The sequence below is a fragment of the Gastrolobium bilobum genome, unplaced genomic scaffold (genome assembly GCF_033153095.1).
Source record: "Gastrolobium bilobum isolate Gb01-03AN ecotype WA unplaced genomic scaffold, APGP_CSIRO_Gbil_v1 utg57853, whole genome shotgun sequence".
NCBI lineage: Eukaryota > Viridiplantae > Streptophyta > Magnoliopsida > Fabales > Fabaceae > Gastrolobium > Gastrolobium bilobum.
The window spans coordinates 246,681-272,997 of NW_026897351.1; the positions used below are offsets into that span (position 1 = coordinate 246,681).

Here is a 26,317-nt window from a genome sequence, read left to right on the forward strand (position 1 = left end):
CTTCTAAGTGAAAAATATAAAAAAATAATTCAATTCTAAAAGGTTTATGTTAAAGAACCACTTTAACTCAAAATCTTAAAACGATAGGTGAGGGCCTTTTTAATACTTTTTATTTTATTCTCTAACACATCCTCTCACGCAAGAGTCCTTTGGGTGGATATGGCACAAGCCCATTATTGGTCTGCCTTGCGCTGCACAAGCCTATTTATTTGATCTGTATGGTGCTTTTCTTAATTTCACTTGAAAGTGGGGGCCGTGAGGATTGAACTTATGAGTGTTAGGTGAGGGCCTTTTTAATACTTTATATTATTCTTTAACACACCTCCTCACGCAAGAGCCCTTTGACTTGAAGCGCGGATATGACACAAGCCCATTATTGGTCTGCCTTGTGCCTTGTGCTGCACAAGCCCATTTTTTTGGTATACCTTGTGCTTTTCTTAATTCCGTCTGAAAGTGGAGCGGTGAGAATTGAACTTGTGACCTCGTGGTCCCTGAAGCTCTGATACCATATTAAAGAATCACTTCAACCCAAAACTTTAAAGTGTTGGGTAAGGGATTTCTTAATGATTTATATTATATTCTCTAACAGTTTAGCTCACATTTAAAAAGAATAAAATGAGGTTAAGATATAAAGAAAGCATTTAAAGTTTTGAAAATACATAATTTTCACTTCCTAACATCGATTTTATAGCATGAACACTTGTTTAGAAGTTTGAGACTTACTCTATCACAGGAAGCCACGAAGGTATGTAGTGGACATATATACCTTGTTGCACATACAGATTTCGAAGCAAAAATTCAATTGAGATTATTCTCAATTGAACCTTATTCTTTTTCTCTTGAGAGAGTTGGCCCTTACATTACATTCCTTTGATGTTTGCATGTAATTTGCATCTCTTAGCTACAGCCTTTGTATCCATATATATGGCAACACTCATCGTATTATTAGGTGCATGGAGTGGTCGCTTTCCATCAGCCCTGGCATGTATACTAAGAAAAGTACATTGCATGTCCTAATTCGAATATGCCATGAAGCTTGTCGTATGTAGAATCTGTTGACCAGGAAGGCAGGAACAGTATGCGAGGACATTTTTACATGGATAACTTCAATTAAGTTTCACATGGTTTATATTTTGGCCCTTTGGGATAACCAACTTGTTCCTTTGGAAATGGAGGAACATTCTTTGAGGGTTTCTACTTTGAGTAATTTCCTAATTAACTATTATTGGGTTTGTTATAAATGGCTTTTTCAATGACACCCTTGCTTGGAATGATTAGAGATAATTTCGTGGGCAACACAAATCATATTCTCCATGTTGCTTGGAATTTTTTACTTGCGAGATAATATTAAAATAAACTCTATTGGTCTTCTAAGAATGTTTAGCAATTGGTGGTTGTTTGTTACTGTCTAAACTTCTTAACGAATTTTCTCAATTCTCACATAGTCAAAGTTAAATGCTAGGGTATTATGGATTCATAAACTTGTTTGGGAATGGGGATTCGATAGTAATATTATAAGTGTGGACAACTGGTGCCTATATTAGAAAATGTTAAAAAAAATCTAACCCAGTTAGTGACACATGTTGAGTATGTATAGAGAGAATTTGTATTTGATTCTCATTAAATATATTTTTGTAAAAAGATGAAGAGCTTTAACTGTAATTAAATCTTAACTCGAGATTAGTTTCATAGTCTGCTCAAAGAATCAAAACTTGCAGAGATACTTAGAATCTGACTGGCCTCAAAAAGGTAATTAGAGTCGGTATAAAAAAATAAAATAAAATGACTTTGTTAGCTTTTTGCTATTTTTGAGTTGATCATACGTGAAGTTGGTTGAACAAAGATTGGGTGTATAGGGATTACAATTTCTTTCTATATTTGTATATAACCTCATTTGGAGCTCTAAGTTTGGGAATTTTGTTCTGCAGAGATAGAGATAAAAATAGCTCCAAAACATATTTGGGGAAGGAATAAGAGAGACCAACTCCTCGTTCCGCAAGGTCCCTTTACAAATGAAATTATAAACTTTAGTAATATATACATATACATATCCACATATATAACTTTAGTTTTTAGTCATTTTCTTATTAACTAATAAACACATGCATATAATTTAATTTATGAATTAGCTAAAATATTTGGGTGAAGAACAGGTCTTTAGGAAGCTGAGGTGAAGCACTCGGGTGTTTTGGACTTTTGGTAAAAGGGATAAAGGATGAGGTTGCATGAAGTAGACGGTGAGATGGGACTTCAACTCTTCAAGTGTAATGATCGGGTATCAGTAAGGTGAGGTAGGAAAAGGGTGGTTGATAAGAGGTTGCCAAGAGATATAGCAGTTCATTTTAACGAGTGATTTGGTTTTGAGTTCGAATCCTATATTTACAGTTGTGTTGAAAACATTGTCTAAACCAATGGAAAAATCTCAAAAGAAAAAAGAAAAAAGAAAAAAGACAAAGCTCTGTTTTTTTTTAGAATTTCATCGGTTCATCGCTTTATTGTTAGTTCAATTTGGAACTGATTCAACATTAAAGTTTCAAACCATTCACCAAAAATTATATTGGGAAAGATAAAAAATATACTCTTATCCATAAGCTCAGTTTCCATATATGAACTGAATTACCACCGCTTGATTTTATTTTATTTTTTTGGTAGAGAAAGACGTACTAGCTCTCCCAGACAAGAATGAAGCACCCAAAATCCGAATTCATCAATAAGGCAAAGCTTGAAGGGAGAGTTTGGTAGATGAGAAATTTTTTTTACGAAATACAATTAATGGAAAAATGGTAGGAAAGTAAGTTTGATAGAAAAGTTTAAAAAAAATATTTGGTTGACCGAAATAATATCGAAAAAATTTATTGAAATTTGCAATAGTGTTATTGTTGAACATTTTTCATTATTCCCTAATTTTTCACTTCTCCCGTCATATCCAAAATACTACATCTCAAGGTGTCTTTTGGAACATTGTTATTGTGCCAAAAATCAACACAACTCACATTTCCTATCCTTCCAAGGTACTTGACATTTTTTTTCAATAGCGTGTACCAAACGTGGTATATACCAATGTCCATCCACATTTTCCTATTAAACCTAAAATAAAACCCGTACCAAACACATCCTACGATTTTTTTTTTTCTAGCATCGGCCGTTGTTTTTCCGTCAAAATAATTCAAAAATATGAGTTACCGATAGTAGATAGTAATATTTTTTTAGTAGAAAATAGAAAAAAAGAATAAATTAAAATTCAATAATTAACATAAATCGAGAAAAGCCTTCTATGTAATGCATTATCAATGTTGTTTTAAAAATTTATCAGATAAATGCAACGCTACAACAAATAGTGGAAAAATCCTTTTAAGTAGAAAAACATTTTGAGAAACATGGAAGATAAAACACAAACAACTAATTTGAGTTAAAATATATTTTGTAATATAAAAACAATTTTTCTTGTAATTAAAGACAAAATTGATCTAAATAAACTTTTTTTGCTGTATAGAAATTTCTGGCTCACCATTCCAAGGCATTTTGCGCGCACACACATATAAACTTCAGTTTGATTATTATTTCCAAGAAAAGGCTCTTCAATAATAATAATAATAATAATAATAATAATAATTTAGCGGAATGAGTAAAACGACGCCGTTTCTGGACCTCTGGGTAACCGATCCAACTATTGAGTTTTATTTTCTCTCTTTTACTTTTTTGTGTCTTCGCCATTGAAGGAAGAAGAGGAAGCAGAAGGTTGCAAATTGAGGGAAGATGAGTAGGAACGATTCCAAGTACTTCTCCACCACCAAGAAGGGTGAAATCCCTGAGCTCAAAGAGGAGCTCAATTCTCAGTACAAGGTTGCGTTACCTACCCTTCCATTCATTTCCCAGATCTCTACTGATTCCCCTTTCATTTTTACTGTTCGTTTTGTTTCTGATTCAAATTCTCTTTTCTGGATCGTATTTGGATGATTGAGGTTAATTTGTGTATTCCTGATCCTTCGCAATGCAAATTTTCATTCGTATTAATGTTGATTGAGATTTTAGTCTTGATTTATGTTTTAGGTTTTGTTCCCCACGGTTTTAGTGCTTCAATTTAAATCTCTCACTATGATATTCACTTAATAAACTATGAAACTCTTTGCCATGTTCCCGTTTTATTTTTCTGAATTATGTTGTTAGCATATGTGATTTTGTGCCATTCTATCAGCTATTGTCTCCAAACAGGCAATTGGGTATTACATTACATTACTATCTTGGTATGATTTGTTGATGTTCTGATTAAAAACTGATCATATGGTGATTCCTGTTTCACTGTTTTTAATTTGGTAGACATGGTTCTTGTCTTGCCTTTTTGGTAGCCTTTCTTTTATTGATATAGTTGGAAATTCAATGTAAGAAGGCATGCCAATCTCACTTCTCTTTTTCATGTTTTGCAGGATAAAAGAAAAGATGCCGTAAAAAAGGTGATTGCTGCTATGACTGTTGGGAAGGATGTCTCCTCATTGTTCACAGATGTGGTGAATTGCATGCAAACAGAAAATTTGGAGCTGAAAAAGTTGGTCTACTTATATCTGATAAATTACGCAAAAAGCCAGCCTGACCTTGCTATACTTGCCGTAAATACATTTGTGAAGGTAAAAGCTGGAATGACCATTCTTGTGTTTGTATGTGTTCCTTCCTCTTGTAATCTTTCTGTTTTGGTTCTTTTATTGTTCTTTGCTAACACTAATTTCTTGAGTTTGTGGGTTGTCTTGACTGTATATCCCCTTTTCCTCTCCATCTTGTGCTCCCAATTTTTATACTATAACTTGTTTTTTTTCCTCATGGAATTCATTCGAAATCTTAATCCTAGTTCAGAATGCTTTTTTTTCCAAACATAGATGTTTATCTGAAAACTGATATCATAGATTATTATACTCATGAATCGAATATTGTTCCCCTCTTCTCCATGATGGAAGTTAATCTGAAATTGTATGATGCAGTTGTTTCTCATTTCATTTTCTAAAATACTGAACAGGATTCACAAGATCCAAATCCTTTAATTCGCGCCTTAGCTGTGCGGACAATGGGCTGCATTCGCGTTGATAAAATTACTGAGTATCTATGTGATCCTCTTCAAAGATGTCTAAAGGTAATACTTGCACAGTGCTGTTATAATTTGCATGCATCTATTATCAAGTTTGAAAATTCAACTGCTTTTGATTTCTTAGTGTTGATAACAGTACCAAAATGTTTTTTGGGCCACTTATTTGTAACCCTTACTTGTGTTTGATATATTCAGGATGATGATCCATATGTTCGAAAGACAGCAGCCATTTGTGTTGCTAAGCTTTATGACATAAATGCGGAGTTAGTTGAGGACAGGGGTTTTTTGGAATCTCTGAAGGATTTGATATCTGATAATAATCCAATGGTTGTAGCTAATGCTGTGGCAGCGCTCGCAGAAATTCAGGAAAATAGTAGTAGACCCATCTTTGAAATAACTAGTCATACACTCTCAAAGCTCCTCACTGCTTTAAATGAATGTACAGAGTAAGTTTATGTTTCATATGTTTGTTATCATAATCGAAATTGGAAACACTTTTTACTTTAGTTATAGTGCAACTCCTTTCCCTCTAAGATTGAGGGTATAATAGTTGATGGTAGATTCTGATGCTATTCTTAGCACCTGATTTTAGTTATGAATTTGTTCTCTTAGGGCAATATATGTTAATAAACCATCCTTTGTAAAGATCATAGTTAAGAGAAAATGGGGTGACAGTCTCAAGGAAGTCCTGAGGGAGTTGAGTCACTTGTATCATAAAACCAAAATGTCTCACTGAATTATTTTGTGCTGTTGGTTGTGCAATTTATTAGCCATTGTCATCTTGTCTTTTCCTTATCCATCTTTGACTACTTGTTGTTTCATTAAATCTAACAGAACTTATTACTTCATTTACCAGATGGGGTCAAGTTTTTATACTGGATGCTCTTTCTAGATACAAGGCAGCTGATGCTCGTGAGGCAGAAAACATAGTAGAAAGAGTTACCCCACGGTTACAGCATGCCAATTGTGCAGTTGTACTATCAGCTGTTAAGGTATTTTTTCCCCTGTAACTTGTTATCTTGCATTACCATGTGTCAATGATGATGCTTCATAGATCACATTTTGCATGATTTGCTTACCGCAATTGATTATAACATATAGATGATCCTTCAACAAATGGAGCTCATATCCAGTACTGATGTGGTTCGGAATCTTTGCAAAAAGATGGCTCCTCCTCTGGTGACATTACTCTCGGCAGAACCTGAGATACAATATGTTGCTTTGCGGAATATCAATCTGATAGTACAAAGAAGACCGACAATTCTTGCACATGAAATTAAGGTAGTGTTCTACATTTTAGTTTGTGAACTTGTCACTGAGATATAAATTTATAATACACTTGGGCACTAGTGAAGAACTTCTCTACTCCATTGTGGAGGATGGGGTGATTATGGAGCTCTTATTCTATCTGTAGGTGTTCTTCTGCAAGTACAATGATCCCATCTACGTGAAAATGGAAAAGTTAGAAATTATGATAAAACTTGCTTCAGACCGAAATATAGATCAGGTAAGCTTTACAATATACTACTTTGAGTTCATATTCCCTCCCCTTCCTCATTATTTCATTTGTTAAAAAGTGATTTCTATAGTGATTTTAGTGAACACTACCTACAATGTGTCTAACCAAAGATGTGTTAATCATTTATCCTATCCCATGGATACGAAACATTCTCTAGCCATTTTTGCTCTTTTCTTGTTTTAGTTCTCTGTTTTGGAGGGTACTTTATCCTTGTACTTTCTCTCTTCTCCCTAATGAATTTTCTTCTTCTATAAAAAAACCAAGTTATCCTGTTGCAGTGATGAGACTCACCTTTCATTTATTCCTTTGATGCAGAATTGCAGCTTTACTGTTTGCATAGTCATTTAATTTAGTAGAACATCTTTTCTTGTATAACTTTTAGTCCCTGCAACTTCACTCTATTTGGTATATTATTAAACGTGGGGTCAGTTTTGACTTTTGTTGATCTTTTGGTTATGATATTGACAGGTTTTATTGGAATTCAAGGAATATGCTACCGAAGTTGATGTAGATTTTGTTAGAAAGGCTGTTCGTGCAATTGGTCGTTGTGCCATCAAATTAGAGAGAGCAGCTGAAAGATGCATTAGTGTTTTGCTTGAGTTGATCAAGATAAAAGTAAACTATGTGGTTCAAGAGGCAATCATTGTTATCAAAGATATATTTAGAAGATACCCCAACACGTAATATTATCTTTTCTTATGTGCTTCTTTTTGGGTGGGCGAGGGGTGGGTGGCGAGCAGACAGAATATTATACTTCAAACTCTATTCAAACCTTTGTTCCATTTTGCAGATATGAGTCCATAATTGCTACACTTTGTGAGAGCTTAGACACCTTGGACGAGCCTGAAGCCAAGGTATCAGTTTCTGCGAGTGCCTTTCTAATCGTTATTATGCATTAGCATGCATGCTTATCTTTTCATTCCCTTCCCTATATGGATAGGCATCGATGATCTGGATAATTGGTGAATATGCGGAAAGAATTGACAATGCTGATGAGCTTCTTGAAAGTTTCCTGGAAAGTTTCCCTGAAGAACCTGCACAAGTCCAACTACAATTGCTGACAGCTACTGTCAAACTTTTTCTAAAGAAGCCAACGGAGGGCCCACAGCAGATGATTCAGGTCCTGCCTCATAATAAATATTTTGTTCACAAGTGTGTGATTTGTTTTCTTGTTTTATCATTTCAAATAGATATTTTTTCCACCGACCCCAATTAATTTGGGATAAAGGTGTTGTTGATGTTGATGTTGATCTTTGCTAGTCTTTCTGCTGTTGCATCTTCTTGGCTGATTGTCATTAGTGTGTTCTACTTTTGCGTGATCTTCAGAAATAACTTGCTTGGCTGCTTCAAGAAGCAATATGATGTGGTAGAAGAAGATAGACAGCAGTTAAGAATTTGGGAAGTAGGATAGATTGAAGTGGTATGATAATAAGAGGAATAATAGGGTTTAATAACGTCAGAGGTGAACTTCTTACACGGCTGAAAGATGCTGAATACAAATTCCTAGGATTATTAAGATATTATTACTAAGCCCAGCCTAATCTTTCATAGCCCATTTAGCCTGGAAGTCTAGACCTCATTAGAAAGTCACTTGCTAAGCATGCAACTACCTATTACTGTATTACATAGAAAACACTTAAAAAAAAGAAGATTAAAGTAAACAATTTGAAAAAGAGTGCTTTAAAGAAGTCACTCCTGCATCACATCGGGTATACATCTTAGGTAATTGCGTGCATTCCTTGTTTTATAAACTGTAATGTTGTTCTACAGTTCTACTCGTCACAACACTTTATTAAGATGTTATAGTCTGTGATAATTATTTTTTCTCCATACAAAAATAAAATAAAAATCCTGGCATTGTTGAAGAGGTCATCTCTGAATTATATCTAGAACAATTCCTAAAATTACTGGAATCAAATCTGAAAGACAAATCTGCCACTCTATCATTAGTTGTCTAAAGTTGGATTTAAGAGTCTCCTTTATATTGTTTTATAATAATTTCTGCAGTTTTTTCATGTACATTTTTCAGATCCTGTAAGTTTCACGTTATAGCTAATCTTTACAGGTTGTTTTGAACAATGCCACTGTGGAGACAGATAATCCTGATTTGCGAGATCGTGCATACATATATTGGCGTCTCCTCTCAACTGACCCCGAGGTTTGATTTCTTGAATTAGCTTATAATCTCTTTATCTGCAATTGTGCCAACATGTGGCTAATTAATTAAGGTGCATACCCAACTGAAGAATGGATAATCAAACTGAACTTATCAACTGTTAACACTTATACACCGCTATGATTGACCTTTTGTCATTAATTAGTGTTTTGTGTCTAACCACAGGCAAATAACAGGTTTGTTCTCAAGTTATTTCTTTTAATTTCTTCTTTGGACACCAATTTTGAGCTGTACGTTTGATGTACCTAGCTTGTCTTCCTCAGGCAGCTAAGGATGTTGTGTTAGCTGAGAAGCCTGTGATAGCTGATGACTCAAACCAACTTGATCCCTCTCTACTTGATGAGCTTCTTGTCAACATTGCTACATTATCTTCCGTTTATCACAAGCCCCCAGATGCATTTGTAACCCGCGTGCACTCTTCGGCCCAAAAAGCCGAAGATGATGACTATCCCGAGGGAAGTGAAACAGGGTATTCTGAGTCAGCTGCAAATCCCGCAAATGGTGCTGCATCACCACCTACTTCCAGCTATTCAGTTCCTGCATCTCTTGCACCAGCTTCCCCTCCACCTCCTGTACCTGTGCCAGATTTACTTGGTGATTTGATAGGCATGGATAATAGTTCTATTGTTCCTCTTGATCAACCAGCTACTCCTACTGGGTGAGTGAAACGGGGAAGTAATTGTGGCTTACTTATATGAAATTGTCTACCATAATCTGCTATGCATTTAGAAGTGTCGCATTTAATTCTTGTATGATTAAAAGGTTGTTTCTTTTGCATAGAAATAGTAAGTAATGATAATTTATGATTTTGCGATCTATTATTAAATATTAAAACAGGTTTACGGGAAGACCTATCAACATATGTAATGGTTGACCAGTTTCTAAAATCTTCATTACTATGAAATCATGCATAATTAGATATTTTGCCCCGCTTGCAGGCCTCCATTGCCTATTTTACTTCCTGCATCAACTGGCCAGGGTTTACAAATCAGCGCACAGCTGACTAGGCGGGATGGTCAAATATTTTACAGTTTGTTGTTTGAGAACAACACTCAAGTTCCACTTGATGGCTTCATGATTCAATTTAATAAGAACACATTTGGTCTTGCGGCTGCTGGACCCCTGCAGGTTATTATTGCATATATGTTTTTTAATTGGAGATTCTATCAAAATAAAGTTCTAATAGATGGTTTGTTGCCTTTCAGGTTCCCCAATTGCAACCTGGAACATCAGCTGGGACACTCCTTCCTATGGTTATGTTCCAGAACATGTCGCAAGGTCCTCCTAACTCAATTCTGCAGATTGCTGTAAGAAACAATCAACAGCCCGTGTGGTATTTTAACGATAAAATCTCATTCCATGTATTTTTTTCTGAGGATGGTAGAATGGAACGTTCGTCTTTCCTAGAGGTATACCTTATCATTCGTTTGATCCTTTTACTGCAATAGGTTCCCGTTTGATATGATTTAGGCTATCCCTGATTCTTTGATGTGTAAAATTTCCATTTTTTTTTTTTTTGCTTGAATGGGATTGTTTTTATATATGTTACAACGAAAGTCAAGGACAGTTTAAACCTTTTACACAATATTTATGATTAATACTTTGATTAGAAATTGAAACCTGATTATTAACTTTGCTGCAGACATGGAGGTCCCTACCTGATTCAAATGAGGTTTCCAGGGACTTCTCAGCCATTGTGATTGGCGGTGTGGAAACAACTCTGGACCGACTGGCGGCGTCAAACGTGTTCTTTATTGCAAAGCGCAAGAATGCGAACCAGGATGTTTTTTACTTCTCAGCTAAAATCCCTCGAGGCATACCGTTATTAATTGAACTTACCACAGTGGTTGGAAGCCCTGGCGTCAAATGTGCAATCAAGACACCAAGCCCTGAAATGTCACCATTTTTCTTCGAAGCCATCGAGACTCTTCTCGGGAGCTAATATTATTATTATTATTTTAATTTTTTTTTTCTTTTTGAATTTGATTTTGTTTATACTTTGTATTTGTCAGCATTTTGATAGATATTCTGGACAGTTATTGTAAGTTTGAAAAAATTCACCCACTGATATATAGTTATGGTATTGTGGACAGCTTTTATTGAGAGGTTGGATGGCTTGTAAGTTTTGTTTTCTTTGTAAAACGATGATCATTACTTCGATGCTGTTAGCTTTTTGTATTAGATTATGTTCCTTACAAAACCACCTGATGCTGGAGAAGTCTTCCGAGGATAAAAAATTTAAAGAGATTGAATTGGAAAAAAGTACACGGCAATTCACAAATATAAAATGAAAAATTGTGATGGGAAATTATGTAATCAATATTCTAGTAGTTAAGGATGGGAAATGATTAAGGGTGGTTTTTTTTTTTTTTTTTCAGTCAATACAGAAATATAGATAAATTATTTTTATTATGTTCAAACTAATCTTTTTTTTGGATAAAAAGTAAAGTGTTTTTGTAATTATAATTTATTTTAATATTATAATAGTCTTTATTATTATAATTTTTTATTTTTTTAATTCAAAATAATATTATTTTGAGACTAAATATAAATAATTTATCACCGTAGAAATATCAAAGCAATGATTAATTGCTGAAATATTCAATGAATCAATTTTTTTAGAATTTCTTATAATTATAAACTATATTAATTATATGTATACATGCATGGACATGTGGCGTGGACTTTGCCAAGTATAGAACAAGCCTTTATGACACCACAGCAGAAAAGCAAAGAAAAGATAAACTAGTGATAACGGATATAACACAAAAGGGTAGAAAGAGAAGAGGGAAGTGAATTTTATCTCATCAAATTCAATTCAATGGCGCCAGCTTCATTGCCTCTGAATTTGAATTTGAAGTTAAGGAGTCAACTCCAAACCAACAAGGTCGCGGAGCTGCCGGAGAAGACTCGCAACTCGAGAGTGTTAGTCCTCGGCGGAACGGGTCGAGTCGGAGGATCCACCGCCATTGCCCTCTCCAACCTCTGTCCCGACCTTCGAATCGTCGTCGCCGGCCGAAACAGGTCAGTGCATTTGTCAATCATCCTCACGCGTGCACGTGCCTGTAATGTAAGAAAGATTGTTGAGTAATTCTAATTCGTGGCTGTGATGATGTGATCGTGTGACAGAGAAAAAGGTGAAGCTATGGTTGCAAAACTTGGCGGCAATTCAGGTTTTGCTCATGTTGACATCGACGACGTCAATTCTCTGGAAACTGCATTGAAAAGTAAAATTGCATTTCCAATCCACATTTTTTATTTATAGAAATCGGTTATTGATGTTATTGATGCCAATATAGTGTTAGATTGCCTCTGCAGGTGTGGATCTCGTAGTCCATGCCGCTGGACCTTTCCAACAGGCAGAAAGGTGCAGTGTTCTTGAAGCTGCCATAAAAACCAAGGTAACCTATATCGTCCATCAATGATCAATCGTTTCTGAATCGCTACTTTGTTATGTACTTATGTTCATCAAAATCTCTAAATATGTCTTGCCTTTTTTTTTTTTTTTTGGTATTATATATCTTGGCTTTACATGTACACGCACTTAACTAACTATTCTTGGTTCTTTTCCTTCTTTTCTTTTTGATACGTTTTTACCGCAGACTGCATATCTTGATGTTTGTGATGACACAACCTATGCATGGCGTGCAAAATCCTTTATGAGTAGGGCTTTAGCTGCAAATGTTCCAGCTATAACTACCGGTGGAATATACCCTGGAGTGAGCAATGGTGCTTACTGCTTACCTATGCGCATTGTTCTTATGTTGCCAAATCATTAATCAGAATAATCACCACTCTATGTTAAACTGACCTGGATAATACTTGAATGTCAAAAGTAACACTTTTTTTTTTTTGGATGAGTATGAAAAATGATGTGAGCTTTTGACTTGCATGCAGTGTGAGATCACCTATTTGTAAGATTGTGTGATTGATCCATGTTGCATATATAATATGGCTCAATCCAAAATTACTGGACTCCCTCCCAGTACTCATGAAAAGCAATAAAGAAAATATTTGCTGATACGTACAACATCTGATCTCTCTTGTGTTAATCTGACCATTCAAGTAATGCCTGCACATAGTTGGGAAGCTTTTCTTAGGATTTTGGTTATTCAAGGGTTTTCTACTATGTTGCTATATACACAAGACAAGAGTGCATGCTGATTGACAGTAATATTAATTGTAGATCACTATGAATTTATTGCTGATCATGATTCATGGTGAGTGAAAATCTTTTGCATCTGCTGCATTTTGATTTCTAAGTATTTTGATTTCTAACACTTCCTTGAATTTTGTCAGTCATGGCAGCAGAGCTAGTCCGTGCTGCAGAAAGTGAAAGTAAAGATAAGCCAGAGAGGCTAAGGTCACAGTTCCTCTTATATAATTCTGAGGTTTATGAATTTTTATTTTCAATGCGAACGTATTGTGGTTAATATGTCATTCCTTATCTCACCAGTTGGATATATCATCATATGTTGAATTCCTTGATATGATATGCCTAGAAACCTAAGATACTTGAGAATCAGACATAGTGCATATCGAACACATCCTTAGGGGGTGTTTGTTTCAGGTTTTTGAAGAGGATTACCGGTAATTCTTCTTTGGTAAATGTAATTACCACGTTTGGTAGAAGGAATAAATTACGATTCCCGGATATCCAAGGATTACCGGTAATTTGATTTATAAAGAAAAGTCACTATTCAGATTACCAAAAATAATATGGTAATTCGGAATACCAATCAGAATACCAAGTAAAGGGAAAGCACAATAATAAATTTTAAGACAAAAATACCCCAATACACATAAAAATCTAGACCCAATCTATCAATTACAAAAGTAAAATAGTTTGGGGTTATTTTTGTAAAATAACCTCATATTCCAAGTCATATTTCGTTCTAAACCAAATATGGAATCAGTAATTTTTACCCAATATTCCCGGTAATATTTTGGCGAACCAAACACCTCTTTCGTAAGATTCCAGGTAAACTCAATTTCTACTGAATTCCCATTAATCATGATTCCCGGTCACCAAAAAATTTCTCTTGTACCAAACACACCCTTAAGGTCTTTCTGTGTTGTTAAGTTATTTTTAGTCAAATCTATGTTCATTAATATACATTATGGTATGTAGGAAATAAGCTTTTTCATTAATCTAATGTACAAGCTTTTTTCCCCCTCACAATCCGCTGATATGAAATAAGCTTAGCAGAATAATGAAGGAAAATCAGAAAGTCCAAAAAAGGATGAGAGGAATAATTTTAACCAAGGACAGAAAAACCTAAACTTATATGTTTATTTTCTGGGCTTTCATGTTGATTTTGCAATTTATAAGCTGCTATGCCAGCACAGATTCTACTACTACACAGCTGGAACTGGTGGTGCTGGTCCAACCATATTAGCTACAAGCTTCTTGCTGTTGGGAGAGGAAGTAGTTGCATACAACAAAGGTTGTTGTCTAGAGAGTTCGTACAAGTTATTTATTTTATCAAGATTAAATTACCATTTTGTTTGTAGGATTAAATGATGATGCTGGAATGTTCAACTAGGAGAAAAGATCAAACTGAATCCATACAGTGGAATGCTCAACGTTGACTTTGGAAAAGGGATTGGCAAAAGAGATGTTTATCTATTGTAAGTTTGTTGATATATAGTAAGCATTGGAAGTCAGAATAACCCCGAGGAACCCTGATTAAAAAACAAAATAAAATAATAAATATTCATTGGGTCTGTTTTATATCATCAGCTGTAATAACTTGAAAAAGGGTATTCTAATATATTATAGAATTGTAAATCATATGTACAAAAATGTTCTCTATTTATAGAGAATACAAGACCTAGAATACTTGAACTAATGGGCTAAGCCCAATACAACAAATAACAAATAAATAAATAATAATAATATTTACAACACTCCCCCTCAAGCTGAGGAATAGATATTCATCATTCTCAGCTTGCTAGTAAGTTCTTAAAATCTGTCTGGAGGAAGCCCCTTTGTCAATAGATTAGCTAATTGACGCCCAGTGGAAATGTATGGAGTGGTAATCAACCCGCTATCAAGTTTCTCTTTGATGAAATGACGGTCGACCTCAATATGTTTAGTCTGATCATGTTGAACTGGATTATGAGCTATACAAATAGCGGACTTATTATCACATAGCAGCTTCATAGGTTCCTCACATTTTATTTTGAGATCATAAAGTACAATTTTCAGCCACAGTAACCCACAAATGCCTTGAGCCATAGCTCGAAATTCAGCTTCTGCACTTGATCTGGCAACCACATCTTGTTTCTTACTTCTCCATGTCACCAAGTTACCGCAAAGAAACATGCAATAACCAGTGGTAGAACGACGGTCAGTCACGGATCCAGCATAATCAGCATCTGTGTAGACTTCTAAAGATAGATTGCCATCACGTCGGAATAACAATCCTTTACCAGGAGTACCTTTAAGATACTGAAGAATTCTCTCTACTGCCTGCATGTGTTTTTCCTTTGGATTGTGCATAAACTGACTGACAACACTAACAGCATAAGCTAGGTCTGGTCTAGTATAGGCAAGATATATCAATTTCCCAACTAGCCGTTGATATTGTCCTTTATCAACTGGAGGACTCTCTTCTGCATAGCCCATCTTGTGATTTTGCTCAATAGGAGTATTAGAGGGTTTACACCCGAGCTTTCCTGCTTCTTTGAGAAGATCAAGAACATATTTCCTCTGGCTGATAAAAATTCCTTTGCTTGAATGAGCTACTTCTATCCGTAGGAAATATCTCAGTTTCTCAAGGTCTTTGACTTCAAACTCAGAGGCAAGCCGTGTTTGCAAAATCTGTCTCTCCACAAAATCATCACCTGTGATAATAATATCATCAACATATACAAGGAGCACAGTAAGCTTCCCATTTTGGGAGTGCTTGAAGAAAAGAGTGTGATCTCCTTGACTCTGTCTGTATCCTAAGGTCATCATAACCTTAGTAAACCTTCCAAACCAAGCACGAGGAGACTGCTTCAATCCATACAAGGCCTTTTTTAATCTACAAACTTTATTTTCCCCCTTCACAGAATCAAAACCAGGCGGGATTTCCATGTAGACTTCTTCTTCTAACTCACCATTGAGGAAATCATTTTTCACATCAAATTGATTTATATTCCAATTGTAATGGGCAACAAGGGATAACAAGATTCTCACCATATTCATCTTTGCAACTGGAGCAAAGGTTTCTTCATAATCAATGCCATAGGTTTGAGTGTAACCTTTGGCGACTAATCGAGCCTTGTATCTCTCAAGAGTGCCATCAGAATCATATTTCAGGGCATAAACCCATCTGCATCCTGCTGCTTTCTTTCCGTTGGGTCTATCAATAACCTCTCATGTTTTATTTTTTTCTAATGCATTCATCTCCTCTTGCATGGCTTGAGCCCAATTCCCATCTTTCAAAGCTTCATGTACTGATTTTGGGATAGACTTAGAATCTAGTGCCAAAACAAAGCTTTTGTGCTGCACAGAAAGATGAGTAGAGGAAACAAAATGGGAGATAGGGTATTGAATACAAGAGGGACATGAGGAACAAGATTTCTTGAAACAAGTTTTTTTTGCTTTTCTTAGGGCAATAGGTAAGTCATCAAAAACAGAAGCAATGAGTAAGTCATTAGAGATATCAGAAGAAATAGACAAATCATGAGAGGCAATAATATTAGAATCAGAAACAGGAGATTCAGAAGAAACAGGAGACTCAGAAGAAACAGGAGATTCAGGACTTACCAGTGGTTTAGACGATTGAGGTTGCTGGTGAGACAGTATGGGTTGTTTCCTCCTCTGATATACCAATTCAGGTGTCAAAATTTTCCGTATCTCAGGTGTATTTGAAGGTTCTGACACACCAGGAGCAGACACACTACGAAGAGAGAAGACTGATCCAGACTCAAAGAAGGAAGGGGACGAGTCTTTTGAAGAATTGTTCTCCCCCTGACGATGAAGACCCAGGAAATAAGATTCAGATTCTTGAAAGGTGACATCCATAGAAACAAAAAATTTCCGACTTGGTGGATGATAACACTTGTACCCTTTTTTATAAGGGGTATAACCAAGGAAGACACACTTAAGAGCCCTAGAATCCAACTTACTCTGATGTTGTTTACGAACATGGACAAAGGCAACATATCCAAACACTCTTGGTGGAAGGCTCTGCAATATGGGAACAGAAGAAAAGAAGGAAGTCATGGAATGAATAGGACTGATATTGTTAAGGACCCGTGAAGGTAAACGGTTGATCAAAAAATTTGCAGCTAACACTGCTTCTCCCCAATAAGAACTAGGAACAGATGTCTGGAAAAGTAGTGCTCTAGCAACTTCAAAGAGGTGACGATTTTTTCTTTCAGCAACCCCGTTTTGTTGAGGGGTATCAACACATGTGAGCTCATAAATCATACCTCTGTCTGAAATGAATTGTGACAGGCGTTGGTTGACGTACTCAGTACCATTATCAGATCTTAGTCTTTTAATACCCTTACCAAACTGAGTCTCAACCATGTGATGAAACCGAATAAATATCTCTGGTACTTCAGACTTGTCTTTCATCAAGTATATCCATGTTACCCGAGTACAATCGTCAATAAAAGAAACAAACCACCTTGCACCTGAAACACTGTGCACTTTAGAAGGGCCCCAAACATCAGAATGGATAAGAGAAAAAGGTTCCCTGCTTTTAATAGTGCTAGAAGGAAATGATACTCGATGGTGTTTTTCAAATTCACAAACATCACAATGAAAGGTCTCAACCGACTTATTGAGAAACAGAGAAGGGAACATAAACTTCAAAAGACTAAATGGTGGATGCCCCAGACGCTTGTGATGGAGCCAAATCATAGACTCTGCAGTAGAAGGATGACGTGTCATTAATAACTGATTTTTGCTAACATGGTCTGGAAGGAGATGATACAACTCATCCTGTTCATTAGCAACTCCAATTGTCTTCTTTGTGGTAAGATCCTGAATAACACAATGAGAAGAAAAAAATGTGATAGAACAATTCAAATCAGTTGTAAGTTTTTGAGTGGAGATAAGATTAGTAGAAAGTTGAGGAACATAAAGAACATTTTTAAGAAACAAGAAAGGTAAAATTTGAATGTTACCAGAACCAATAACTGATTTATGGGATCCATCAGCTACGGATATAGTATGACTACCAACAGTAGGATGATAAGAACAAAACAACTCAGTACGACAAGCCATATGATCAGTTGTACCAGAATCCAAAATCCATGAGGTTTTAAAATCAGTGCAAGAAGCAAGAAGAGATATAGAACGTGTGCTCTTACCAGATAAGATCAAAGAACCGCATTCTCGGCCATTCTTCAATAAAAAGTTAACAACCAGCGATAAAATCAACCAAACAGATTATGAAATGAAGTCCGATCAGTGAAACAATCACAGATCCAGACAGAGAACAAGGAGACGAGAAGAATGGCGGTGGTCCGAGGCCAAAATAAGGTGTCACGCGCCTCCACGCGCCGGTGGAGGTGGCTGCGCGTGGGCTTCACGCGCTGGAGCTTGGGCGGCGCGTGAGAGCGTGTGGGCTGTCCTCTCCGGCTGAAATTTTTGCACGGTGGTCGTCCAGCGAGCGCGCATTTGTCTGTGGGTGGTCGCGGTTGAAAAATCACCGGAAGGTGGTCCAGACGCGATGACAGATCTGTTTGGAGGTGTTTGGGTTGTGTAATCGGGTGTTCGCGGCTGTTTGGAGGTGTTTGGGCTGTGTAATCGGTGTTGGAGGGTGTAATCGAAGAAAGATAACAGTTAACAGTAGTCCTCTTGGTCCAAAAGGTCCCCGGAAAAATTTTCCGATGGCGGCTTATGGCAGCAAGAGGCAAAGGGATCAGGGCCTTTTTACTCTAAAGGCAAATAGGCGCGGAAGCAGAACCCTCAGATCGAGAGCTCTGATACCAACTTGAAAAAGGGTATTATAATATATTATAGAATTGTAAATCATATGTACAAAAGGGTTCTCTATTTATAGAGAATACAAGACCTAGAATACTTGACCTAATGGGCTAAGCCCAATACAACAAATAACAAATAAATAAATAATAATAATATTTACAACATAATATACATTCTGCGAAGGTCATTTTTCTGCTTCTTTACCGAGCTTCCGTAACAGGATTCTGGTACTGTTTCAGTCATATATAATATGATATATGGTCTACAACAAATTGGTTTAATTACCCCTGTATATTTGCTTTCTTCAGAAATTAGGATACCACTTCAATAATGGTTTTCAGGAATTTACCAGAGGTTAGAAGTGCTCATGAGATTCTTGGAGTGCCAACTGTAAGTGCTCGATTTGGAACAGCTCCATTTTTCTGGAATTGGGGAATGGAAGCTATGACAAAACTTCTTCCTTCGGTATGCTCTTGAATCACTTGGATTGGCTTGTTTGCAGATAACTGCAATTGCTATCAGTATGCGTGAAAATATTCTCATTACAACACTGCTTTTGATAGGCTACTCACTCTATTATGAAATGGTACTGCATGTTGCTATGCATCATGTATCTCCTTTATTCTTAAAATGAGCTGCATGACATCCTGAATTCTGATGTAATGATGCAAACAAGGAGGAAAGCAAAGTCAAGCATAAGTTTTGTAGACTCGATCTCATTATTTTCTTTTGAGCATTATACTAAGCTTGGTTGATTTTTGGAAGCTTTTATTCAATTAATATGAGCTGCATCTTATCTGGCACATTCTAAAAGTAATACAATATTCAATATTTATGAGTCTCTGCTTTGCAAATATAAACTTTTTATGTTATGCATTTTCTAGTACTTAGATTTTGTTAGTACATAGAATAATATTCTAACAAATTTTATTTTTGTTTTAAATGATTTTATTCAAAATTTGAGTTTGTTCAATCTAAATTCGTTTACAATGAAAATCTGATGATCTATAACCCGGAATATCAGTTAGCAATACTGAAACTTATTCTACCATTTCAACTCTCCCAAACAAAAGTAACTTTTAGAGTTGCTTTCAAAATATAGTATCATGAATATGAATTCATTTAAATTATCTTTATACTCTACTTTTATTTTTGTATTTGTTGATTTTGGTTATATTATGTTGATAGGAATGAAACAAAGTTCGAACATTTAAATGGAACAGACATGTAAACTTGATCAACCTATGATTTATGCTTTCTGTATACAACTGCAATGGTGTTTCAGAAAGCATTTTCAGAGAAAATGTGATAGGTATCTGAGCTGAATCCATATTATTTATGTATAAACTTTCCGTATGAGTTTTGAAACTGATATCAGTTTCAAGAGAAAGTGTACAAACTCAAGAAAAGAGAAGAATATGAAAGGAAAAAGAAGAAACCCTGCAGAAACCTAGAGGGTCCTGCTTCCTCCTCCCCAGAGTCTCACAATTTCCCCTCTTTCCCCTCTCCTCTCTTCTCCTTTTATCCTATTCCTACTATCAGGTTGTTACAATGCACCCTTACCAATTACCATGTGCTGATCACACTTCCCTTCCACACTATTCACAACAGCCTCTAATCCCCTGCTGCTATTCCCTTCCTTGCAATTGTACACCTTAGTACCAGGGTATCTATCAAAATGCAATAGGGAAAGGAAAGTATTCTACCAAACTTCCTTTAACTAGAGCTCAACAAATCTGAAGAGTTGTTTTATTGTTAATAGGAAGCATTTGATTTTTAGCGTCAATGTTTGTTAAAAACCAGAATCTTGCAATATAATCAATTTGGATACTATGAATACCCGAGAACATGATACTAGACTATGGAAATATAAAAAGAAAATTAGGAAAAAGGAATGCAAATGAGAAACAACTTACATATATCATGAAAATGAAAATAAAAGTATATGTTGTTAATTATTATGTGATGACTTTTGAGTAAACATGCAGGAATTTCTAAGAGACAGAAATAGAGTCGGAAGGCTGGTTGAGTTGTTTGATCCTGTTGTTCGAGCAATTGATGGGATTGCTGGAGAACGTGTATCAATGAGGGTGAGGCAAATGAAAAGGATTAAACTAGTGCTCGTTTAACCATATTTTTCTTTATAAAATTACATAGAATTGTTGTTATGATGTTTAGTACAGTATGTAAATAAATGAATTATGTCATCTCCTTATCTACGTTTACCAAAAAAGAAATCTCTTTCTTATCTACTGGTCAGGTTGAATTGGAGTGTTCAAGTGGCCGCAACACCGTTGGCATATTCAGTCATAGAAGACTTTCGGTGTAAGTTTTAACCAAGTTTACATTAAACTAGCTTTTGGCGCATGCGTAATTTATGAAAACAATTATATTTTGGTAATATGTAAATAATTTCAAGGGATAATTATTTTGAAATATTTTACAATACAATTTTTTTCATTATTTTTATTCTATGTATTAAAGGGAAATTAATTATGATTATATCTACACTATTATAAAAGGGTTTAGAGGTTTCTTTTTCTTTTTTTTAATAATTATAGTTTTAGTAAACCTTAGACAATCCTTTAACTTAAAGCCACTGGAAGGGGACTAATGATGAGGTGCTGTTAGTTTGCATTTGAAACCTCGTTGGTACCTTTATACTATAGTTTTGATTTTAAATAAAATTTTGTAGTTATAATGAACTCTTCGTTATTACTTATGCTTTCTTTAAAGCTTTCTTCACAGTCCAATTGACCAAACAGAAAAGATTAAGGGCCCCACAAGGTAGGACACATAAGTACAGAGCCTGAAGGGCTCAGTAGCCTAATTGATCAAACAAAGAGGAGATTGTGGGTCCCACAAGTTTGGTAGGGCCACAATGGAGGGTTCACTAACGAATCAGTATTTTTGTTATAAATTGTCCATGCTTTGAGATGTTAATTTCATGAATCCATAATCCGTTAGTGTTCTTTATTAGTAATGACGAATACAGCATGCGCATTTTTCAGATGTGTAGGAATTGCAACGGCTGCATTTGCACTTGCAATTCTTGAAGGAAGCACGCAGCCTGGGGTTTGGTTTCCTGAAGAGGTATTTGTATCTAATTTTCATAGTTTTTCTTTTTTTTTTCGACTTATTTTAAAGTTATAACATTAAACATTTCATCAAACAGGTTTTTCCTTTGTGCTATAACTATTTCATCGAATTCTACATGCAGCCTGAAGGACTTCCAATTGAAGCAAGAGAAGTTCTTCTCATGCGTGCTAGGCAGGGAACGATTAACTTTGTAATGAACAAGTAAACTTTCTAACCTTTTTTTTTTTAGTACAGAAACTTTCTAACCTTGGGTTGGTGTTCTGTATTATTGGTATCTTACTTTGGAAATTTTTCACTATGCCGTTTTATTTGTTTTTCTTTTTTTCTTTTTCTTTCTTTCTGAAAAATAAACAGGTCACCATGGATGATTGAAACAGATCCAAAGGAGCTTGGATTAGGAATATATGTATGAGTCTTCCCATACAAAAACCAAAGTGAAATTCAATAAAATTCTTCCTGTTGTACACTGCAATGCCGTAAGTGTATTAGTTCTTGAGAGAGCATTCTTTTCTATCCATGTATGGGATTAGTGGATGAGATGTCCAGAAGAGCAAGGCGCACTGCCTCTCTATTTGGATTTGCTAAATGAAAATGAGCTATAGCCTTCTCGTAAAAAAAATTTTGAAAAAAAAAATTCTTGTAATTGTTTCTTATGTTATTTTTAAAATTTCCATTTTTTTTATATATTTTTTTTAAAAGAAAGCAACGTAAGGTATGTCAATATGTGATTTTTTTTATTAATTTGAAAATGAATAAAACAATATACTCAAGCGGATATGTTTACATTATCAATGACACTAGTCTCAACTAGCCACTGGACGTATTTCACAGAGAATTTTTCTTTATTATAATTTTTTAAATTTAGTAGGATTATTATAGCTAATTGAGTAATTTTGTTACGTGAAATTGAAGTTTCGCAGTTACTATAATTCCGACCTTTACTACCATTGTTTGTATGTGTGTTTTTTTTTTTTTTTTTTTTTTTTTCATTTTCATGATGGGAAAGGTTGGATTACTTTTAGGGAAAAATGTTTGTCCTTTTAAATGACACAACTTATGTTATTTCACTCTCACAAAGAGATGTGACTTACATTTTTATATTTTTTTATCTCCTCTCACTCCTCCTTTATCTATCTCTTTCTCTCACTTAAAATGACACAATTTTACATCCTTTTAAAATGATACACTTTTTCCTTACTTTTAACATCATTATGACGGGGAATAAAAAGTACTTTTCCTTTGTACTTAAAAAAAAAAAAGTACTCGTTATCCAAAAAAAAAAAAAAAAATACTCTTCCTGAATAGGCCCAACTGCTGGTGTTGTGGTAATTACGATTTTTTTTTTTTTTTTTTTTGAAATATGGTAATTACAATCTTTGAAGTGGCATTACAACTAAATCTTCCTCTGTACTTCTCAGTATCAACTTTGTGAGAAGTGTCAATAAAATTTACATATCTATAAAAATCAGATCTCTCACTTAACCCTATTGCAAAATTTTCAAGCTTCCTTTTCATGTTTTGGTTATCAGCCTAGCTAAAATACCAACTACTTGCTCAAATTCATAGTCAGCGTAAAAAAAGGCAAAATGCTTATAGCATGCAACCAGGTTGTCTTTCTCTTACCAAGAGATTTTTTCTACTTCCGATTCCGAAGCATTGACCAGCCCAGCTTCTCCAACTGCTATGTCATCGATTGCAGAATTGTGTACCAACTAGACCTCTTTCTAACTCGAAAGATTGAAGCCGCGTAACATCGGAATAAATGCATCAACGAACTTACCATAATGCATTAATTCGGCAAGGCCAATATAAAGAATTTTGGGATACATCACCCCATCGAAAAGCTAGTTCAAAGGTTGAGAGTGTTCAAGGCCTTATAAAGATTACATTAGTTGCCCACACAATCAATGTGGAACTATATATCTCAACACGCCTCCTCACGCAAGAGCCCTTTGGGCTAGAAACGTGGAATTGCATACCATATTAAGAACCTTGAGGTCACCACCCCAAAAGATAGCTCAAAGGGTAGGAGTGCTCAAAGCCTTATAAATGCCACATTAGTTGCCCACACAATCAATGTGAGACTATATATCTCAACATGTAAAGAACCTTAGGATACACCACCCCAAAAGCTAGCTCAAAGGGTGGGAGTGCCCAAGTCCTTATAAACTCCACATTAGTTGCTCATACAACCAATGTGGGACTATATATCTCAACACGCTTCCTCACGCAAGAGCCCTTTAGGCTAGAAGCGTGGAAATTGCACAGGCCCATTTTTTTTTTTTGGTTTACCTTTTGTGCTTTTTCTTTTAATTCCACTTTAAAGTGGGGGGTCGTGAGGTGAGGATCGAACTCGTGAACTTATGGTCACTCAAGCTCTGATACCATGTAAAGAACCTTAGGATAAGATGGCGTGTTGAGATATGTAGTCTCACATTGGTTAGATGTGCAACTAATGTGGCCTTTTTAAAGCCTTGGGCACTCCCCCCTTTGAGCTAGCTTTTGGGGTGGTGTATCCCAAGATTCTTTACATGGTATCAGAGCTTGAGCCCTCACCGCCTCCCACTTTAAAGTGGAATTAAAATAAAATAAAAAAAGCACAAAAAGGTAAACTAAAAATTGGGCCTGTCCAAAGGTAAACCAAAAATTGGGCCTGTGCAATTCCACGCTTCTAGCCCAAAGGGCTCTTGCGTGAGGGGGGCGTGTTGAGATATATAGTCCCACATTGGTTAGATGTGCAACTAATGTGGCCTTTATAAGGCCTTGGACACTCCTACCCTTTGAGCTAGCTTTTGGGGTGGTGTATCCCAAGATTCTTTACATGTATCAGAGCTTGAGCCCTCACCGCCTCCCACTTTAAAGTGGATATATAGTCTCACATTGATTAGATGTGCAACTAATGTGGCCTTTATAAGGCCTTAGACACTCCCTCCCTTTGAGCTAGCTTTTGAGGTGATGTATCCTAAGGTTCTTTACATGGTATCAGAGCTTGAGTGACCATAAGTTCACGAGTTCGATCCTCATCTCACGGCCCCCCACTTTAAAGTGGAATTAAAAGAAAAAGCACAAAAAAATGGCTCTTGCGTGCAATTTCCACCCTTCTACCCTACAGGGCTCTTGCGTGAGGGGGCGTGTTGAGATATATAGTCCCACATTGATTGGATGAGCAACTAATATGGCATTTATAAGGCCTTGAGCACTCTCACCCTTTGAGCTAGCTTTTGAGGTGTGTATCCCAAGGTTCTTTATCCCAAAGTTCTTTACATGGGTGTATCCCAAGGTTCTTTAATAGGGTATCAGAGCTTCAGCCCTCACCGTCTTACACTTTAAAAAAAGTGGAATTAAAATAAAATAAAAAAACACAAAAGGTAAACCAAAAATTGGGCCTGTGCAATTCCACGCTTCTAGCCCAAAGGGCTCTTGCATGAGGGAGCGTGTTGAAATATATAGTCTCACATTGATTGTGTGGGTAACTAATGTGACCTTGGATACTCTTACTCTTTGGGTTAACTTTTGAAATGATATATTTCAAGGTTAAAAGGCAGCTCCTAAGTTAAAAGGCAGCACCTAACTAGGCCACACTCCACACAGATTTTATTATTTCCTACTTGATCGGTCAGGTTCAGAACCTCGAGAAGATCGCTGGTTGCTTGGGCATAATCTCTGATCATCTCATACAGAGTTGCACGTCTAGAAAGTGCCTGCAAGAGTATCGAAACATTTTTTTTTTTTTCATATTATCACATAATATACATGCAATTAAAATCCTAAATAAAATAATTCATTGAATAGCATGTAAAAATAGATATATTCGAAAATCCAAAAATTAATACAGATTAAACAGAAGAAAGAATAGAAGAATTTTAGGCCCTGTTTTAATACAGTTTCTAAAATTAATATTTTTGTTTTCAGAATTAAAAAAAAAACAAAGGAGAAAAAGTTCACCAATATTCTTGTGGTTTGCTTTAAAATCATCTATGTCTCTGTGATTTTTTTTATCATATATGCTCCTATGATTTGTAGAAAGTAAAAAATCACATGTGTGATAAAAAAAATCATAGGAACATAAGTAACTCTGGAGTAAACCAGATAGGATCGGTGAACTTTTCCCAAAAAAAAATTAAAAAATTGTAACTGTTTTTTTAATCAATTTTAAAGAATATGTCTGAGTTTTTTTTTTTTTTTTTTATTACATTATCTGAGTCTTTTTATTTTGTGTTTTGATTTCTAATGGTAGCATCTGTCAGGATCTGGTATCAATTGAGTACGGATAATGCCCATCAAACTAGGCTACAGATTATTACTAGTTTCTATATTTGACTTGAACAAGTATTTCTGTCATGAAGGTTAACATAGAAACTTTTGCACCAAAACAAAAATGAACCCAGTCATGAATGTATATATATATGTTTTCTTTTTAAGATGTTAGATAATCATTTCACTCTAAATTTGCATTACTATTTTATCTGTCAGCCTTTTGCTTTTGATACAGTTGCTATATCTATGATTTGTAAT

At 35.5% G+C, this 26,317-nt stretch overlaps 2 protein-coding genes across 5 annotated transcripts; both read left to right on the forward strand.

The window, feature by feature from the left end:
• Positions 1-3,715: 3,715 nt before the first annotated feature.
• LOC133306161 (beta-adaptin-like protein C) lies at positions 3,716-10,872 on the forward strand. Of its 2 annotated transcripts, none has more exons than XM_061506435.1 (15): positions 3,716-3,843; positions 4,425-4,622; positions 5,006-5,119; positions 5,270-5,520; positions 5,931-6,066; positions 6,176-6,355; positions 6,489-6,581; positions 7,062-7,273; positions 7,384-7,447; positions 7,534-7,713; positions 8,659-8,751; positions 9,033-9,427; positions 9,708-9,897; positions 9,975-10,178; positions 10,412-10,872. In XM_061506435.1, exons 1-15 carry the CDS (start codon positions 3,757-3,759, stop codon positions 10,709-10,711), a joined length of 2,697 nt encoding a protein of 898 aa, XP_061362419.1. In that variant the 5' UTR covers positions 3,716-3,756; the 3' UTR covers positions 10,712-10,872. The 2 variants fall into 2 exon arrangements, with proteins under 2 accessions (XP_061362419.1, XP_061362418.1); XM_061506434.1 differs by having other exon boundaries at positions 3,729-3,915.
• Positions 10,873-11,520: 648 nt separating this feature from the next.
• LOC133306173 (uncharacterized) lies at positions 11,521-22,402 on the forward strand. Of its 3 annotated transcripts, none has more exons than XM_061506453.1 (13): positions 11,521-11,793; positions 11,899-11,996; positions 12,088-12,170; positions 12,372-12,498; positions 13,069-13,132; positions 14,119-14,216; positions 14,316-14,400; positions 19,045-19,168; positions 20,692-20,793; positions 20,964-21,028; positions 21,715-21,796; positions 21,879-22,003; positions 22,157-22,402. In XM_061506453.1, the coding sequence occupies exons 1-13, from the start codon at positions 11,591-11,593 to the stop codon at positions 22,212-22,214; spliced, it is 1,314 nt and encodes a 437-aa protein (XP_061362437.1). In that variant the 5' UTR covers positions 11,521-11,590; the 3' UTR covers positions 22,215-22,402. The 3 variants fall into 3 exon arrangements, with proteins under 3 accessions (XP_061362437.1, XP_061362438.1, XP_061362439.1); XM_061506454.1 differs by having other exon boundaries at positions 21,924-22,003; XM_061506455.1 differs by lacking the exons at positions 14,119-14,216; positions 14,316-14,400.
• Positions 22,403-26,317: the final 3,915 nt, after the last annotated feature.

Coding starts and splice junctions, on each gene's coding strand:
- LOC133306161 (XM_061506434.1), top strand. CDS start 3,757: ATGAGTAGGAACGATTCCAAGTACTTCTCCACCACCAAGAAGGGTGAA. Junction 7,274..7,383: donor TTTAGAAGATACCCCAACAC/GTAATATTATCT, acceptor TCCATTTTGCAG/ATATGAGTCCATAATTGCTA. Junction 7,448..7,533: donor TGGACGAGCCTGAAGCCAAG/GTATCAGTTTCT, acceptor CTATATGGATAG/GCATCGATGATCTGGATAAT.
- LOC133306173 (XM_061506453.1), top strand. CDS start 11,591: ATGGCGCCAGCTTCATTGCCTCTGAATTTGAATTTGAAGTTAAGGAGT. Junction 11,794..11,898: donor GTCGTCGCCGGCCGAAACAG/GTCAGTGCATTT, acceptor ATCGTGTGACAG/AGAAAAAGGTGAAGCTATGG. Junction 19,169..20,691: donor TGACAAAACTTCTTCCTTCG/GTATGCTCTTGA, acceptor GTAAACATGCAG/GAATTTCTAAGAGACAGAAA.